Source organism: Chelonoidis abingdonii, chromosome 3 (assembly GCF_003597395.2).
Source record: "Chelonoidis abingdonii isolate Lonesome George chromosome 3, CheloAbing_2.0, whole genome shotgun sequence".
Classification (NCBI taxonomy): Eukaryota; Metazoa; Chordata; order Testudines; family Testudinidae; genus Chelonoidis; species Chelonoidis abingdonii.
In genome coordinates this window covers 86803952-86823965 of record NC_133771.1, presented here as the reverse complement: position 1 = coordinate 86823965, position 20014 = coordinate 86803952, and the positions used below count along the sequence as shown (strand labels likewise).

At 41.3% G+C, this 20014-nt stretch overlaps 2 protein-coding genes across 2 annotated transcripts in view; both read right to left on the bottom strand.

Moving 5' to 3' along the window:
• LOC116815877 (coiled-coil domain-containing protein 162-like) overlaps window positions 1-9535 on the bottom strand; it is a 98454-nt gene extending 88919 nt beyond the window's left edge. The window contains exons 1-3 of the mRNA XM_032764606.2: window positions 9442-9535; window positions 9133-9336; window positions 4424-4616 (exon numbers count right to left, since the gene is read on the bottom strand). Of these exons, the coding sequence (XP_032620497.2) occupies window positions 4424-4616; window positions 9133-9336; window positions 9442-9504 (460 nt within the window). The 5' untranslated portion in view covers window positions 9505-9535. The remainder of the gene's footprint in view (window positions 1-4423; window positions 4617-9132; window positions 9337-9441) is intronic.
• Window positions 9536-9821: 286 nt separating this feature from the next.
• On the bottom strand, window positions 9822-18575 carry LOC142046625 (putative uncharacterized protein C6orf183). Its single transcript, XM_075064561.1, has 6 exons — window positions 18443-18575; window positions 15290-15447; window positions 14143-14295; window positions 13728-13829; window positions 12486-12647; window positions 9822-9935 (listed from the first exon to the last, which is right to left on the bottom strand). Exons 1-6 carry the CDS (start codon window positions 18573-18575, stop codon window positions 9822-9824), a joined length of 822 nt encoding a protein of 273 aa, XP_074920662.1.
• Window positions 18576-20014: the final 1439 nt, after the last annotated feature.

Below are 20014 nucleotides of genomic sequence, written 5' to 3'. Positions count from 1 at the left end.
GTCTGGGAAATTTTATTTGAATATATGCGATCCATTGAACACACACATTCAAACAAATGCTGTTTGGTGTAAAGGGAAAAGAGGGATGGGCAATGTTTGGGAAACTCCAGGTAAAGAGGCATAAGTCAGGAGAAGCCCAAAGAGGTTGAAAAGTACACTTGTTAGTTTGTCAGAGGATTTAATCTTAGTTGCAGTTCTCTCTACCTCCTCACCCCAAGACCTCACAGCAGGAGGCAGAGAGCTCTTCGCAGTGCTGAAACCAGAGACTTACTTTCAGAGGACTTCTTAGAGGAAGTCAATTGTAGTTAGTTTAGCCCTGGGTGTGAAGAAATGGACAAAATATTGGTCTGCACTGGCAGCCAGTGACACTCCTCCAATGATTCCAGCTGCTTGGTTACGGTTTTATTTCTTAATATATGGAGAAACAAATCAAAAGTGTTTGCATAGCTCATAAATTGCCTGCCTAGTTCATTTTATTTATTCTCCTCATTTGGAAAGGACGCTATTACATTAAAAATGTAGTTTTCTTTGTCAACAAAAGATAAATACCATCAAACGGTCTGAAATACTCAACTTCCTCAGGCCAAATTCAGCCCTAGTGCAAGTGGGTGACACTCCACTGGCTGCACTCCAGCTCCAAATTGCAACAACTATCCTTTATTTTGATAACTGGACAGGACAAGAGGATTTTGAACCCAACACTGCTGTTCCTGAACTGGCTGAAGGCCATTAAAGCATTTATTGCCTATGATAGCAAAGCACTCTGCCTCCTCATTACACTCAGTCCCTGTTGATCCAGTCACAGAGACTGGAACTAGGATCTTTGGCACGTGAGATTAAAGAACACAGACAAAAATAATCCACAATGGGCTGTGCATTCATGGACCTCCGGTGAGATGGGAGACTGAAGATTTAAGCAATTTATAAACACAGATGACTGTCCTGATCTGGTATGGCAGTTTCTATCTCTTCCAGCCTCCTGTCTCCCACTGTGGTCAGTACCAGATGTTTCAGAGGAACAGGGGTTCTCAAACTGGGGGTCAGGACTCCTTAGGGGGTTGCGAGCTTATTACATAGGGGGTCGCAAGCTGTCAGCCTCCACCCGAAACCCCGCTTTACCTCCAGCATTTATAATGATGTTAAATATATAAAAAAGTTTTTAATTTATAAGGGGGGGTCACACTCAGAGGCTTGCTATGTGAAAGGGGTCACCAGTAAAAAAGTTTGAGAACCACTGGTTTAAAACCCCCTGCAGAAGGCAGTTATGAAGTAACCTGCCCACAGGGAAATATTTTTCCTATCCCCTTCTCCCCCTACATTAATGCTTGCCTTATGCCCTGAAGCAAGATGTAGGTAACACCAGCTTACTAAAAGCAGCAAAGAGTCCTGTGGCACCTTATAGACTAACAGACGTATTGGAGCATGAGCTTTCATGGGTGACCACCCACTTGGTCGAATGCATGACTATTCACCCACAAAACCTCATGCTCCAATACAGACTCTTTGCTGCTTTTACAGATCCAGACTAAGGCCTGGTCTACACTACGCGTTTAAATCGATTTAAAGAGCGTTAATTCGATTTAACGCTGTACCTGTCCACACTACAACGCCCTTTATATCGATATAAAGGGCTCTTTAAATCGATTTCTGTACTCCACCCCGACGAGAGGAATAGTGCTAAATTCGATATTAACATATCGGATTACGGTTAGTGTGGACGGAAATCGACGTTATTGGCCTCCGGGCAGTATCCCACAAGTGCACCCATGACTGCTTTCTGGACAGCAATCTGAACTCGGATTGCAGCGCAGATAAACAGGAAAAACCCCGTGAACTTTTGAATTACATTTCCTTTTTGCCCAGCGTGGAGCTCTGATCAGCACGGGGGCGATGCAGTCTCAAATCCAAAAAGAGCTCCAGCATGGACTGTAAGGGAGATATAGATCTGATCGCTGTATGGGAAACAAATCTGTGTATCAGAGCTCCGTTACAAACATGAAAGCCAAGCGTTTGAAAAAAAATCTCCAGGATACACAGCGCTGCGTGACAAGCGTAACCGAAAGCCAGAGACTCAAATGGACGCTCATGGATGGAGGGCTACTGAGGACTCCAGCTATCCCACACGTCCACAGCAGTCTCTGAAAAGTATTTGCAGTTCTGGCTGAGCTCCCAATGTCTGTAGGTTCAAACACAGTGTCTGGCGTGGTTCAGGGAACAGCTCCTCAGTTTCTTCCCCCCCCCCCCACCAGTGAAAGAAAGGAAAGAAAATCATTCTTGACTACTTTCAATGTCACCCTACGTGTACTGAATGCTGCTGGTAGAAGCGAGCTGCAAGTGAAGAGCAGTATCCGCTCCTCTCCCTCTCCACCCCCCGGTGGTAGATGGTGCAATAGGACTAGTAACCGTCCTCATGAATATCTAACATGTTGACACGAGCCAACATTGCTGGTTACTCCAAGTAGATAGGACAGAATGGCTAATAACCAGCTTCATCATAACAACTGGGGGCTTCAACCCCTCCTCCTTCTGTGTAAAGAAAAGATTCTGTACTGCCTGGACTGTCATAGCAGCAGCATGCTGGGCTCCTCTCCCCACACCGCTTAATGTCCTGCCTTGACTATGCATCGCGCCGGAGGCTGCCTCCCCTCATTTTATGTCACTAAACACTTCAGTGTTCTTATTCTGCATTCTTTATACTTCATGACACAAAGGCAGGACACTGCCACGTATCCCAGGAAGGTTGGGGGAGGAGGGAAGCAACGGGTGGCGTTGTTGCAGGGGCACCCCCTGTTTGAATACTGACATCGGAGCAGCTGTGCTCTGATACACTGTCCTCTAGTACACTTGCCCCTTATTCTAGGCAGGACTGACTCTATTTTTAGAAACCATAAGAGGGATTGACTCAGTCCCAAGTGAGTCAATCCCAATTTTGCTTTGTGTTGCACCCCAGCCGATTTCAGCCAGGGCACTATGATAGCAGTGGACAGTACAGAGGGGAGAGATAACCGTCATCTCATTGCCAGTTTTCTCGGCAGTAGACGGTACAGACACAACCGTAACCATTCTGCTATCATTGCAAAAGCAAGTGAATGCTGCTGTGTAGCACTGAGTATCGCTTCTCTGTCCACGGCATCCAGTAACACCATACATGGTGCCGGAAAAAAAAAAGCTGAACGGGCTCCATGGTTGCCATGCTATGGCGTCTGCCAGGGGCAATCCAGGAAAAAACGGCGCGAAAGGATTGTCCGCTGATGTTTTCCCAGAGGAAGGAATGACTGACGACATTTACCAGAACCACCCGCGACATCAATGATTCAACCCAGAATTCCAGGGGAGCGGAGACTGCAGGAACTATGGGATAGCTACGGAAGAAGCTACCTACACAATGCAAAACTTCAGAAATTCGACGCGTTAGCCTCGACCTATGACGCACATTGGCCGATTACTGTGCCTAGTGTGGCCGCATGAAATCAAATTTATAATATCAGTTTTATAAAACCGATTTTAGCTAATTCGATATTATCCCGTAGTGTAGACGTGGCCTAACACGGCTACCCCTCTGATACTTGACACCAGCTTACTAAAGCTTGCCAGTCTTATTGCTATCTATCAATGTGTCTCACTGATTTTTAAAAGGTGTGTATTAGTTAAAGCTTTAAAAAATATGTGTTGAAGGTCACATAACATATCCCTCCACAATTAAAAATAATTCCTCTCATGTACCATTAGAAACCTTTTCCTCTACATTATATATAAAAATGAAATGCGCATGTGGCTGTTTATTCATAGTTTTCTAATGTTTCTTCACTGTTTCCTTGATTGTTTAATCTCCTTCTCCTTCCTTCCATTTCCGCACAAGTCCAATTTCTCTTTCAACATCAGTTTGTAACCCAGTCACTTTCAGCTCATTTCCTATAGTAAAAAACCAAATCTGCAGTGTGACATAATTGGCAGCTTAGTTTTTACCAAATCAGAGAGCAGGTTAAGCGTGCCTGGAGATGTGTAAAGTCCCGAGCTGCCTTTTGAGCAGCACTTTCAGAAGCAGCAGTAGTTTAAAAACTACAAACTTTTTCCCTCCGCTAGCCCATCCCTGTCACCTTCAGTTGCATATTTTCACCCCACTCTCAGGCCACTTCAATAATCTGTCTTCCCTCATTAACTCTGTTTAGTATAATGAGGTCCCAGGTGTATCTTGTGGGCAGAGCACCAGGTGTGGCATCAGCAATAAGTGACCATCTTTCCAAGTGCTCAGACACTATTGTGATGGATGTGGTATAAAAACCTACATAGAATGAATAGGAAAGGCTCTAGAGGTTCAATTGGAAAAATGGCTCTGCACAGTGTCCATAGCCACATGTCAAAAAAGTCATAGCATAAGTCCAGTTTGACTCCCTGCTTTTGATCTATCAGCATTTGATCTCACTTTTATCTTGTTCAATGTAGTGGCTTGCCACGAGCAGCAGCTGATTTTCAAGGTCCTTCAGGTCCTTTAAAGCTGCATCGTACATGATGTAAGCCCCTCGCTGGTCCTGTGTGTGAATGTATCCATCCTGAGTGGTGTAAAAGTCATCATGATTTTCCACCTCAGAAAACTCCATGAACTGTGCACTGTGGACCTGTGCAATGGCAAAACCCAAGTGACATTATGATACAAGCAATCAGTTTTACAAGACATGCAATGATGCACACCAATATATCTAAGAGCAGGCCTGAGCCTGAAGGAGACTGCAAGATCACCAAACAGCAATAAAGCACAGCCATCAATAAAAATTATACAAGAAAAAAATATCACATTTCTGTGTTTCTACCTTACTAAAGCTATTTCGTTATGGAATGATATGGGTTGTAAATGAGTTTCCATTATTAGCCAGATTTTGCCCTCATGCCCCAAAATCACACCAAAAAATGTAATATAGGCCTCAAAATTGGTAGATTAGCTCAAGATAGGATTTTTTTCTACCAATAATGAATCAGACAAGGGCTTCCTTAATTATGACACCCAAGCAGGTGTTCACAATATTTTTTTTTAAAAGTCTTCTACCTTTCTGCCACTTTGTAACAAAAAAGCACGAGAAGAAAAATAAAAATTTAGTTTGTCAGACTCCTTTTCAACTATTGTTTTCCTTATCTTTACCAATTCCGTAATATTGCTTGTCATGCATTTCTGTGTTATAGAATATTTTGAAGGATTTGGGTAGAACCCCACTCATCCAAAAGATTTAGCCATCACCATTTAGGTTCTGAAGTGGTGTATTAACTGAGGTGTGTACGCTGGATTGTACAACATTTATTTGCAGGTACTGAACCAAAGGGATAATTTAATATTTATCTATAGCTCTTATTCCTCTAAAATCAGCAGCATCTTTAAAGGAGTTGGTCCAGATTACCTACTCCAGCACTGTGCCACTATTCAATACTGTTCCGTAACATCCCTGGCACGAGCTTCATAGTGCAATTAATAGGAGTGGTGCTGGCTTTCAAAGCAGTAGAAGCTAAGCCAGGAAAAAAAAAAAAAAAAAAAAGGCACTTTTCTTCTAGAATAAGAGGGTCCACATGGGGAGTATGGTATGACAGTTAATTTCCCAGTGTAGACAAACCCTTGGCATACAGCCGTGGCTTATTTTAAATTTATTTTTTAAATCCAGCAAGGACATGGTCTGTCTGGCTGTTTTGGCCCCTGCTGGAGACATCAGTGCTCTGATATCTCTGCTTAAGAAAAACGTGCTCAGGCAGGCCACTAGTAAGATCTAGGCCTCTAGAGCCTTAGAAGGGCCAAAAGGGACATGAACCAAGAGGGAGCCAGCAGGCCAGTTAAGAAAGCTTGTCTGCTTCTTATAGTGCTGGGTGACTCAGAGACAGGAGGAACCCCCAGGGTAAACCCAGAACCCCAGGCCCTTGTTGGGTCCTGGTCTTAAAGTGCTGCAGCCAAACACCTGCTTTTATATTTGTTTGGTTAAAGGCACAGACCACCAGATTCTGAACTGGTAACTATGTATTGTAAACTGAGGCAGGAACCATCTGCAATGCCATGTCTTGACACATGGGGTGAAACAGCAGAGAGGGGAACCTCTTGCAAGAAGTTACTATGTTTACTTAATATCTTTTTACAAGATCCTTATTCTTCATTTATATGCAAAGTCTGTTTTTACTTTTCTGTGTCTAATCACCATCTTAATTTGCACTGTCCAATATTATAGTGTAATATCTTAACACTGCCAGCCCTCCTCCTCTCTTTGGTTTTACTAAGATCCTTCTCTTGACCCTAGGAAATCAGTGATGTCAAACAAGTTTCTCTCTCACAATTGGATGCCTTCCAAAACTCCATTAGAAAGAGAGCTGGGCAAAGCAGAATACTTGTCCTAGGCAAGGCATTAATTTTAATTATGGAAACCTCACCACACCAAATAAATCAATGCATTGCCCAATGCTCTTTAATTATCTTAGCAGTAACAGAATGTTAACTGCAGAGATCTGTGCTGGACTAGAGAAATATTCGTATTTCACCATCCAGTAAATGCCCACAAAAACCTACATTTAATTTAAATGTTGATTAGATCAGCTTGTTAACATTCTTTTATTCTTTCTGATAAAAGTCTGTGCTCTTTACTTACATTTCTGAAGTGAGTATTAAGCGTCACTGCTCTCAGAAGTGATAGGATAGGGAATTTGCTAACGTTTAAAAAATCCTTTATAGCAGAATCAAGTTCAGCTTGATTTAGATAAGTAATGGAGCAAATATCTCAGTGAGAAGCATAATACAAGGCAGAGGTTTTAAGAAAATTCCTACATCAATTGAGGGAAGACCCTGAAATTTTGCTTTTTCACTCTATCCCCTCAATTTCCAAATAGCAAAGACCAATTGTTTTTCCATTAGACCTCAGTCTGGAAGTGGTCACCACAATATATTGCAAAATATGAGGACAACCCCACAAAACTGGAGAATCCCATCCCCTTCAAAACACAAAAACAAAACAAAACAAAAAAACCCAGGGAGCATCCCTGCAACGTTTATAGTTTTGAGCCACATTCTAAAGAAGCCTCAATTGGGCCTTCAACTTGATGCCCACAATCGTTTGTGGGTGCAAATAAGGCTTTTAGAAATCCAGCTGTACATCTGTGCCTCCAGATCAAGTAGTTGTGTGTCTAGGTGGTGTTATTGGTGCCCACCATTATTTGTGCCTGTAATTTTCTCCTGCAGTTGCTCACAGGCACTAAGACCATAAAACCCACATAGAATTACAAAGTAAATTTTAACACCCTTTACATACTTCCGTCCTCAGTGCATCGCTACACTTGACTCTGTCTACCTTCTTGATTATAGCACCTTCCAATGAGAAAATGCTGTTCCAAGCCAACTCCTGGGACTGAAGGAGGACGGATGCAGCACAGCAAGATTTTTAGTTTCACTTAATATATTTCTTGACTGCCCTTGCATCCTTAAACTGAGTGTCATGCCTTTGTTGCCTCCAGTCCCAACCAGCCTGAGGTTGGAATGTGTAATGATAGCCTTAAATCTGGGTTTACTGCACAGCAGTGTGGTGTACTAACTGTACACTGAATGCCCAGCTCATAGATTACAGTCTTATCAAAATGATATAGTCATAATACACATGAGCTTGTCCAACTGGACTCATGGGAGGGGCCACCTGCTTGCAAGTTACAGCATAATCAGTAAATAAGGCAGAGCAGGCTTGAGGCTCTGTAGATTAGTCTGCCGGAAAGCAGTTGTATTATTGTTATAAACTTCCTAAGAGACAGCCTTTGCAGTGTATTAATGAATCATATTAGAAACTGTTGTTAGGGAAACACTGGAGGATGTGCTACCAATTGCATTGCCAGTTGAACTGCTGTCGACTTAGTAAATAATATTTATCTTGGCTTTAGTTGAAGTTCAAACGTATACATCAGTACCTTTGAATTATCTTGGGAAAGCAAACTGATTATTTCACTATCACTCATAATTATGCCCTCCCCCCAACACCAACACACACACAGTATTTAACAGTCACTTTCCAGAACACAGAGTGCTGGGAAAAATGTGGTCAGGGTCGTTCCTTACACTATCTTCTACATTTTGGGCAAGAAGGAGAGAAAAATAAAGAAACCTTATGCAAATGAACTCATCATAACCCTGCTGTGAAGTAGTTCATCCAACTGGTACTATGAAGAATTTCTCAAGCAAAAAAGGAGCAAATGTTTCTGAGAGAGAGAGAGCAGATACAGCATACACTCAGTTTGGGGGGAGGGATAGCTCAGTGGTTTGAGCACTAGCCTGCTAAACTCAGGGTTGTGAGTTCAATTCTTGAGGGGGCCATTTAGGGAACTGGGGTAAAAATCTGTCTGGAGATTAGTCCTGCTCTGAGCACGGGGTTGGACTAGATGACCTCCTAAGGTCCCTTCCAACCATGATATTCTATGATTCTATGTCCAGGGAACACACAATGACATGCTATGCTACTGCACATAAATTTGGTTTGGCAGCATTACAGTAGTAAAGCCAGCAGCTAGTTTTGAAGCTTACCCTGAACAGGTTTCTTAGCACAAACACATTGTTATAGATAAATAATATTATAATAGTGTCCTGTGTATTCCACATATTTTACAGAGGGGAAAAATTTTTATATGTGAAAATGCTTAAAAATCATATTGAAACTCTTTTGTGTATACCTTCACCTGTAAAGCCAAGTGCCATAGTTACTGCATTCCACCTACACAGACCTCAGAGGAAGATTAAAAAACCCCCAAATCCTGTAACTAATACTTCTAGAGGTTTCAAAGTATTACTTAAAACAGCTTTTTCCATACATTGTATTAAGGTCTGGTATCTCAGGGTCCCCAGGCTAGAACCAAATGCTGTGTCCCCCATAGGAAAACCTTAACAACTGCATATACCTCCCAGTTTTAGGCCATGCCAGGTCACAAGATAACAGGTCTTAAAGTTGTCAGGTAAAGAATCAAAGGAGAAGGATAAATGCAATTAAGATGTGATAAATTGCTGAGCTATCACAACAAAGTTTGCAATGGAGAGATAAAAAGGACTAAAAAAAAAAACCCAAAAGAGGAACATATTACATATTCCTATTTCAATCTATGTTTTGGATGACCTTTTTATAGAGTTATTGAATAGATCACCTTGAAGTCAGCTGGTGTATAATGGACATAGTAGTGAGAACCAAGACCACCAGAAACACCAATGCCTCCTTTGACAGCATTTACCCAACAGGTATCTTCAGCACTGGGGATTAGATTACCAGCATGCAGGGTGAGACCTGAGGTGCTGATTGTTAAAGTTCGCTCAACAGATCTGAAGTAGTTCAGGATTCCCAGGCAGACCCGCTGAAACAAAGGAGATACATAAACATACATTACTATAGCTTAGATAGGATTACACAGATGTTGTGTCCTTGAAAAATTAACTCTGACACAGGCTTTTGTTTTTACCTGGAGCTCTCTGATTCTCAGGTGACGCAAGTAAAGGAAGGACAAGTAGGCTCCTTTCCTCATGATCAGGTCCTTATCGTTGGCCTCTGTGCCCTCATCTAATCCCAGCAGCTGCAAGGTGGTTACATAACTATACCTTTTTCCAGACAGAAGAAAATTAAGTCATTGTTCCTCAAACTGATTTCTAAAACCCATCTAAATTAAAGAGCTCTTCATGTCCTGTCTAGAAATGAACTACTGTCTATTGAATTAACTCCATGGAAATCTGCAGCATAGAACAACAAAATACAGAAGAGAGGACTAATGTTTCTGGCAGAGTCACACTTTGAAGATGGGGCAAGTATAAGCATTTATTTTTCTTTAATAAGAAGAATATAGTTTTACCCTCTTTCTTTCTTCTTCCTGGAAGATCCTGGATTCTTGCTGAGACTGATAGTTTCCATACCCTTCTCATTCATAGCCACAGCAGGATTATTATCCTCTGTGTTTTGATCCTGGTTTTTTTTTTAAAAAAAAAAGAAAGTTCAAAAATGGGTTTTGAGAAGATGCTGACCATTCTTGTTGTCAGCATTATACAAAGGCCTTATCATAAAAAACAGAGGTCCAGGGGTGGACTGCAGAGAGCTTATTGCCGGACTGGAGACTAGCATGAGCTACAGCAAGAGAAAAATCAGTATTAACACATACGAAGATTGGAAGCAAGTAAATCCCACAATTAAAAAGTTGACTGGAAACAATTCTAATGGATTTTTAGTAGATTTCAATTATTTGTATCTGAATTTCAAAAGGCCTAAAACCACAGATTTCCCATTCAAATCAAGAAGGGAGCCAACATTAGAATAAACCTTAATTTATACTTAATGAGGAATGTCCAGTAATTCTCTCTCATCTGGACCTCCTCTGAGCCTATATGCAGACATACAAATGAAGGATCAAACCCAGACTCCTAAGGACACTATCATAATAGTAATTGGAACTGTAGAAGTGTCTCCCCTCTCCCCCCAATTCAGGGCTATAGATAATATCTTTGAAATACTTTGTAGTGATGTCTGTTTTTCTAGGCTCCTTCCAATCTCACAATAAACTAAAAAATAAAAATAAAAATGCAAATATTAGTCAGGAAAGTAGCTAGTACTGCCCATCCATCACCACCTCCATCAAGGCCTGATTCCAATCTTGCTTTCTCTAGTGTACTTTAGGAGTTACTCCCCTGAAGTCAACGTAGTTATACTGGTGTTAAAACTGCCATTTATTTCTTAAACTACCCACCCACGCACCCAGTGCTAGTTGGCATCAGAAATCTGTATTCTTTAGAAGGCAACAGGACATTGAAGGGATGATGAGTCTGTTCTTTCCTTGTTGTTAGGATTCAGGTTTGCAGTCAATTTGACTGCTCCACTGCACTCACTGAAGTCAGTGGGAGTCTTGTATGCAGCTTGGACCTTGAATTTCATTGCAGCACATTCTCTGCCTTCAATATTGCATTAAAAAGTAATGGCATCTGATGAGAGATTTTATTGGTCTTCTCTGATTTTTCAAGCAAAGGATAAATCAATGCCAAAGCAGACTGTTGAGCTCAGCCCTTGTAGAGTTGGTATGCAGACAAGAGAATTGCCACTGTTGTATTTTTCTTCCAAGGCAGCGTGACAAATAGCTTGGTGACCTAAACCCTTGTCTGGAGCATTTTCATGAAGACACTGGTAAAGGATGTAACCACAGAATGGTTCTCTTGGACTGAGGTAGCTGTTTAGGCACTTACCAGTGAAAGCACTTGACACTCATTGTTCCCACTGAGGTCTTGGTCTCTCAGAACTGTATTCCAGTTGTGTGGCTACAGTCTTTCCAGGTCATTCATTACCATGCAACATCTGACAACAACATTTAATAAGCTTGATAATGGTTGGTTTCACAGGATGTGCCAACCAGTCCTCTTCCAATCAGAGAGACAGTCACATGAAATGATAAGTGTATAAAGGCATCTATTGAGAGGATCCCCTTGCCTCTAAGAGGGGGCTCAAACAATTTCACCAGAAAAAGAAAATTGGGCATTTAGCTAGTCACTTTAAAGAAATTCATATGGTTTTGGTGCTGTTCCCCTCTTTGACACTTGACGTGGTTTTACCTCATAAGAATAGGGCAGTTTGAGAATAGTGATTCCCCTTTACAGCCATCATTTTCCAAAATCATTCAGTGCTGTATGAACAATCACCAACACAAAAAGGAAACAATACTAGACCTGACATTAAGTCAAGTGGAGCATCTGATTGCAGATGTAGGCAGTTCAGATATTAAAACATAAAATTACATCATATACCACGAGTTGTTAGTGTGAAAGGTGTTAACCGCCTTCTGACACAAAAGGAGGAATGAGCAATAAGTCTTGGTTAGCCTAATATTTTTAAAATTCAGGGATTAGTCACACGAATTGCTATGGGAAGGAAGCAAAAAAAAAAATCGAACAAAAACAATCCACATATAGCAGTTGCTTCAGGGGAATTTGCAGTAAGACAACTGGGCCCCATTATTAATTCTAAGATAATTTGTTCATGTCTTTACCTCTAAAACTTTGAAGATGAATCACATCATCCCCTTTTGAACTGTTTCCCAACTACTGAATCTTCTTAAAACCAAGCCCACAAATTCAACTTCCCCTCTCAATTGCCAAATTTGCCCTCATACTCACCCAATTAAAAAGCAAGCCAATCTAATGTCAGACTCTGGTGTGAACTTTCATAGAGCCTCCAGAAACCAAGAATCAACCTGTTTGATCCCTCCTCCTCATTTCCTGCTGCTGTACACTCCTGTAACCACCATGACCTGGCCCTTTTCCCTGCTGTTAAACCCACCCCACAACCCTATGAGAAACAACATCCTAGGAGGGAGACCGAGCTTTGGAAGATAGGGAACTTCATGGTCTCCCTACAGAAGCTTCCAATGCAGAGGCTTTTCATCATCACTGATTAAAATGAAGGTTTTCTAATAAAGAATTACTAGTCCCTACTCATAGTTACACAAGTTTCACCTGATCTTCCCCTTCAAAATACCTGCTGGAGCTCTGAGTTGCTATAAATTCTCTCCCAGATTCGATCATAGTTATGCTGTCTTGAGCTGTGAGAAGTCACAAAACTTGATCGCACTGGACTTGGCTCTAGCACTTCTGTCGCATGCTCCTGGAGAACTTCAATCACTTGCTCCATGTCGGAAACCTTATTGCAATAACATTAAATATCCAAGAGTTAAGATTCACAAGGCAAATCTAAAAGCAAAGCCATCCTTTTCTGAGGCGGTGAGATGAGTTCTAGGGAATTTAGCAAGGCAGCATAACATCTCCATCCAATCCATTATATACCTGCAAACTTTTAAAAAAGACTAGATTTTACTCTGATGGATCCGTTTAAGGAATGGAAAGATGTGATATAGAAGAAAAGATGTATATGATGCACTGACTGTAGCTGCTCCATATTTAGGACTGAAATTGGCGTCTCATCGTAGGCCCAATTTTCAAACCCATCTCCTCACACCAAACATTCCCAAAAGAAACAAATCCATGTGAAATTATACATCCCAAATCATGCCATATTATTAAGGCACTGCAACAGTGCCTTAATAATAAATAATAATAATATGATACTACAGTAAAGTCTCTCAAGACGCTTCTGAAACAAGAGTCATGAAAGATTAATGCACACGTACTGTATGAGCTTCAGGTTCCATAATATTTCTTTTCCAGTTCCAAGATTAAACTACAAGCTGAACTGATAAATTCTGTGAGAGATGCTATTCTCCTGGTATTTCAGGCCCGACCAGGATAATAAGTGCCAACAATTTCACTAAAGAGTCTGCTCTTGTGCAATTTCTAAATAAATTCTTCAGGCTTAATTCAGATCTAGTTTACAAAAGTGTATAATAGAAGTAACGCCATTGACATATCAACTGTAAAACTGCTGTATGCAAGATCAGAATCAGGCCCAAGAGGTGTAAATACCTGGAGTTTAACCTGAACTATGCTCTGGAAATTTTGAATGCTTAGTCAAGTAAGCAACCTGCTTTCTGAATCTTTTGAAATTTGCCTATCCTTAATATTCACTGAAAAGAGAAGAAAAAAAATCTGCATCAATTCAGTACTGGATCTTCATTTTATGTACCATATCTCTGAACTCTACAATCTGAAATGTAAGCCTGAGACAAGCTTTTTGCACAGGCAAGCTCTTTCTCCAGGCATTTAAAGTTTCCTGAGAGTATTCAGTAAATAAATAGAATATATTTAAAATAGTCTATTTACTTACCTCTAAAAACTTTGATTGAAGATGCAATAGTTCATCTACTTTTTTCCATTGCTTCAGTTTTGCCAAAAGCTTTTGCTGCCAGGGATCTTTTTTGGGCTTAATCTGGTTGATAGAAAAGCCAGGGCAAAATTTATAGATAGGACTTAAATGTGAATAGAAAGCAATAAACACAATACAGAATATGCATTACATTCATTTTAATTCACTTTTTTGCCTGGAGTGAAATGAGAAATAGACCCAGTATATATGACAGTAGTTAGACATGGTTTTGGAATTTTCAAAACAAAATAAAAATGGGTCATCACTGGGTCATTTTAAAAGTAAATGGCTGGAAAGTATCTTGCTACATTCTGAATTGCAGTTACAATAGTTTACCAACAGAGCAAAAAGGGAAAAATAAATCACTTATTTCTACCTTTATAAAAGGAATCCAGTTGGCTCTCTTTTTCAAAGCCATGCTAGGTTCTAAAATACCCCAGTTTTCTGCCCCAGGCACCCCTGCATCATACACTGGAAAAGTTCTCATTGTCTGCTGTTTGATGAAGACACTTCGAAATTTCCGGATGACCTGAAAGGCATATGGAGAAGATTCTCAACAGGTTTCACAAAACAGGACAGGTTTCCAATATTAACCACTGAACAACCAACTACAGAATGTACTAATCTCTTCCAGCTGGTCATATGAACTCACTGATAGGATCAAAATGTTTCATGCTTTTTTCACACATCTTTACAGAAGAGGTGATGAAACTGCCCTGTTCTTACTTTGGGTACCTCGAAGAGGAAGAGTGATATTTTCAAAAGCACTCAGCATTGGCCTAATTCTCCTTCTGTTGAAGTCAATGGGAGTTTTACTGTTGGCTTCAATGAGAGGAGTTAGCCCAGTGCTGAGTACTTTTGAAAATCCTATCCAAAAGGAACAGTTACCTGCCTATTGACACACCGTACAGGTATTCTCCATTATGGCCCAATCCTGCAATCATTTCTGCACATGCTCAGTCTCAATGAGGTTCAAAGGGACTACTCAGGCTAAATTTTAAGCATGTACCTAAGCGGATATTTTATTAGGGGCAATATACACTTTAAACAGAATTGATATTATATACCTGCTCTATATCCTGGACATGTAAAGTAGTAAAATAGAGAAAACTGTTCGCAAACTGGTAATTTTTAACCTGCATGGATTTGGTAAAGTAACTATGAATGACCTGTAAAAGCCAGATTCCTAGTGGTGGTAACTAATGTCTGTAAAACTAAACAGGGAAAAATTGAGAAATGAGCTTGTGTAAAAGGGCAGAAGGGTGACTGGATAGAATAAAGCTGTGGAATCCTTCATTTTACTAAGAACAGTAATATTAAAAACAGCAATACTAGGATTTTTTGGCTATTACTATAATACGTTTATAAGGGAAGCTATACAGGCCTTTCACTGCTCTCTATAGACACATGTACTTCCTACCAAAAACACAGAATTCACAACACTATTCCTGTAATGCAATACAACCTACAATACTTGTGTTCTCCTGTCAAACCTCATGAACATTTTGTAATTCTTTAGTTACCAGGGGAAAAAGCTCCATCTCATTAGCAGAGTTCTTGAGATTCTCCATATCATAGCAGACACCAAAGTGAGAAAGCAGAAGTCGGAGCTGAGGTTTCAATTCTTCAGTCTCTGTTGTGTGTTGGGGCAGCGTGAATACTGCATCCTTGCTGTGTGGTCCTACAAAAGGCCAGAATTAAACTAACAGCAGTTTGCAACAGTTATTAGCAATAGCTGAGGAGCAGTGGATTCTAGGCCAGGGGTCAGCAACCTTTCAGAAGTGCTGTGCCGAGTCTTCATTTATTCACTCTGATTTACGGTTTTGTATGCCAGTAATACATTTTAACATTTTTAGAAGGTCTCTTTCTATAAGTCAATAATATATAACTAAACTATTGTTGTATGTAAAGTAAGTAAGGTTTTTAAAAAGGTGTTTAAAAAGGGTTTAAGAAGTTTCATTTAAAATTAAATTAAAATGCAGAGCCTTCCGGACTGGTGGCCAGGACCCAGACAGTGTGAGTGCCACTGAAAATCAGCTCGTACGCCGCCTTCAGCACTTGTGCCATAGGTTGCCTACCCCTGTTCTAGAACATGCTGCAGTTCTTTATTGGGGACCATATAGTACTACTGTTTTCCCACTTCTTTTGTATGTACAGATTAAATTAATTAAGATCTGGTGTTTAGTCTGACAGGGAACAGCCACTGGGTTCTAAATGGATATTTTTATTAAAACCTTCACCATCACCAAAGACAAAATACTAATCGCTATTCTCAACGCACAGACCTGCAATATAATGTGCTGTTGCTGCTGCAGCAGTAGCCATCTGCCAGCACTGAAACAAACTTTACTGTTTAAATTTTAACAACATCATTGTCGAAAGCCACAGAACCAAGAGCCTTCCAAATCAAGTCTTCAGTCTATAAGCAACTAGAGTATGTTTCTATTATAGCATGAGTATTGCCACTGTAAATAATACTGTTGTGCCAGATTCACCAGAATTTTCAGAAAATACAGCCACTAGAATCATAGTAGCATCAATATGCCAGAAGATTTCAATGCATTTCCATTCACTGTTGGCATCCTAGCACTGTGCTGCTAATGACATTCCAAAATGAGTAGTGTGTGTGTGATCCCACTCTGACAGTGGTCACAGAGCACGTGTTGAGACACATGGTAACTTATGAGGCTCTTATGATCTATGTGTACATGGAAACATGAGGCATGCAGTGGCTGGTCCTCCAACTTCTTCCCCCTTCCATCAAGCCATCCACTCCTTTTCAGAATGGCTGCTGAAGCATGAAGGGGAGTATGAATGTTTAGCATATCTGGCACGTGAATATCTTGCAAATGCCTGTTCTCACTTTCTGGTGACATTGTAATTGAGAAGCAGGCAGCATTATCTCCTGTAAATGTAAACAAACTTGTTTGTCTTAGTAATTGGCTGAACAAGAAGTAGGACTGAGTGGACTTGTAGGCTCTGAAGTTTAACACTGTTTTGGTTTTTAGTGCAGTTATGTAACAAAAAAAATCTACATTTTAAGTAGCACTTTCACAGCAAAGAATACACTACAATACTTGTATGAGGTGAATTGAAAAATACTATTTCTTTTATCATTTTTACAGTGGAAATATTTATAATAAAAAATAATATACACTTTCTCGATTTCACTTACAACACAGAATATATGAGAAAATGTAGAAAAACATCCAAAATATTTAATAAATTTCAATTGGTATTCTATTGTTTAATTGTGCAATTAAAATGGTGATTAATCGCGATTAATTTTTTTGAGTTAACAGCAATTAATCAAGAGCCCTAGTTTTAAACTATAAATCTCTCCATAAAGGGGTCACTTATTGAAACATGTTTTTAAGTAGTGTTTATGCAAAAGAAAGGAGTAACATTTCAATGCTCCGTGTAATCAAAACAATATCCCAGACTCCCCATCAAATTTAGTCCCGCAATATTTTTCTAATATGCTGTTATTATGACTTAATACATATACAAGACCTTCAGATATTCAGGATTTGCAAACAACACACAAACTTCCCCTGCAACCAGAGGGTTGCAAAATGAAGTGAGCCACCCCTGCAGACTTTCTATTCTGTGCTCTAGATCTCTGAAGCCTTCTCAATTCTACAGGATGCTGGCTGGCTTCCAGGGCCGGCTCTGGGCACCAGCAAACCAAGCACGTGCTTGGGGCAGCACATTTTCAGGGGCGGCATTCCAGACATCTTTTTTTTTTTTTTGCTTCAGGCAGCAAAAGACAAGAGCCGGCCCTGGCAGCAGCAGCGCATCGCGCCCTGGTGCTGCTGCGTTTCGCACCGCAGGGGAGCAGCGCCTGCACCTTGTGGCTGGGCCGGGCAGGCTCCGAGAGGGGACACTCAGGCTGGGGGCCGCCTGCAGATGCCGCAAGGTGGCTGTCCCTCAGCACCACAGCCAGGGCTTAGCGAAGTGGCCTGAGCTGCCCAGGGACTGTTGCAAGCCAGCCAGAAGCAGCAGCAGCAAGGCCACAGAGGGCGGGGTGCTGGAGTGCGAAGCCTGCGTCCTGCTCTCTGGAGCTCTGCTCCCTCTGGAGCTACCCTGCCCTAGCTCTTCAGCCCCCTGCCAGAGCGATCCCTCGGCTCTGCCCTCTCTGGTCCTGGCCAGTCCTCGAGGAGGGATCCCTTGCTGGAGGGACCCTGGGCTGAAGTGTGGCCTGGGAGCCCCACTGCTTATCCCGACACTGCCAGTGCCAGACCAGCTGGAGGTGAGGGGGGAGTGGGCAGAGTCAGCACTGCTGATGGGGAGCCCAGCGCTGGGGTGGCAGGGGCTGTGGGGGTGGGAGGGGAGAGCCCAGTGCTGGGGCAATGGGGGCGGGGAAGAGAGAGATCCCAGGGCTGGGGTGGCAGGTTGTGCGGGTGGGGGAGGGCACTGGTGGTGAGGAGTGAAAGCCCAGGGCTGGGGTGGAAGGCAGTCAAAAAATTTTTTGCTTGGGGCGGCAAAAAACTTAAAGCCAGCCCTGCTGGCGTCACAAGCTGCACTCCAGATTCCTCAAAATGTGCAAACAAGAATAACATTTAATATTTTCCAAACCAAGACTGATGACCTGTCTCAAGAGTACACATCAACAGATGACTTCCACACTAGAGTCCTTTTATTGCAGTTTTAAAGGAAATGTAATAATTTCTCACCCTCTCTTCCTGAAATGCTGGGGCAAAGAGAGAAGTGAATATTAGAGGATAAAGATTCAGACACAGTGGCACTTCTGAATTTCTCCCTATTATCCTGGGCCACCTTAGGGTGTTTCTCAATAACCACCTCCATTCTGTGAGAGAGAGGCAAATACTGGAGTACCTGAAAATATAAATGCATGTGTCGTTATTTCACTTCACTTAAAACGTACTAAAATCACTCAGTCTGTGACTTAATGGGGGGCGGGGGAACAGAAGAGAAAAAAAGTTAACCATGATTGTATCTTTCATAGTACAAATGACAGACAATTAAACAACTAAAAACTACTTTCAATGCTTACACAATAAAATCACTAGGTAAATTAAGTGCAATGCAGAACAACTCCTCAGATTTGCCTTTGAAATTTTCTGTGTTCTTAGGTGAGTCCTTACGTAGACTGGCATTGCTTCAGGGGCAGGGTTAAGGTTGTATGGATGTGTGAGCAAATGCAGCTCCCAATCTAGTGTACACACAGACAAAGTCCATACTCATCTCTCCTTGGGGCCTGGCTTTATTAACCAACCACCACCACAAGAATATGCCTACACTTAGGCCTGGTCTACACTACGCATTTAAACCGATCTTAGCAGCGTTAAACCGATTTAATTGAACCAATGTAGCGCTATTTGTAATAGGATAATAAGTCTTGTGGATAAGGGAGAAGCGGTGGATGTGGTATACCTAGACTTTAGTGAGGCATTTGAGTATGGTCTTGCATGTTATTCTTATCAATAAACTAGGCAAATACAACTTAGATGGGGCTACTATAAGGTGGGTGCATAACTGGCTGATAACCATACTCAGAGAGTGGTTATTAATGGCTCCCAATCCTGCTGGAAAGGTATAACAAGTGGGGTTCCGCAGAGGTTCTGCTTTGGGACCAGCTCTGTTCAATATCTTCATCAACGACTTAGATATTGGCATAGAAAGTACACTTATTAAGTTTGCAGATGATACCAAACTGGGCGGGATTGTAACTGCTTTGGAGGACAGGGTCATAATTCAAAATGATCTGGACAAATTGAGAAATGATCTGAGGTAAACAGGATGAAGTTTAATGAAGACAAATGCAAAAGTGCTCCACTTAGAAGGAACAATCAGTTTCACACATACAGATGGGAAAGAGACTGTCTAGGAAGGAGTACGGCAGAACGGGATCTAGGGTTATAGTGGACCACATGGGCTAAATATAAGTCAACAGTGTGATGCTGTTGCAAAAAAAGCAAAGTGATTCTGGATGCATTAACAGGTGTGTTGTGAGCAAGACACAAGAAGTCATTCTTCCGCTCTACTCTGCGCTGGTTAGGTCTCAACTGGAGTATTGTGTCCAGTTCTGGGCACTGCATTTCAAGAAAGATGTGGAGAAATTGGAGAGGGTCCAGAGAAGAGCAACAAGAATGATTAAAGGTCTTGAGAACATGACCTACGAAGGAAGGCTGAAAGAATTGGGTTTATTTAGTCTGGAAAAGAGAAGACTGAGAGGGGACATGATAGCAGTTTTCAGGTATCTAAAAGGGTGTCATCAGGAGGAG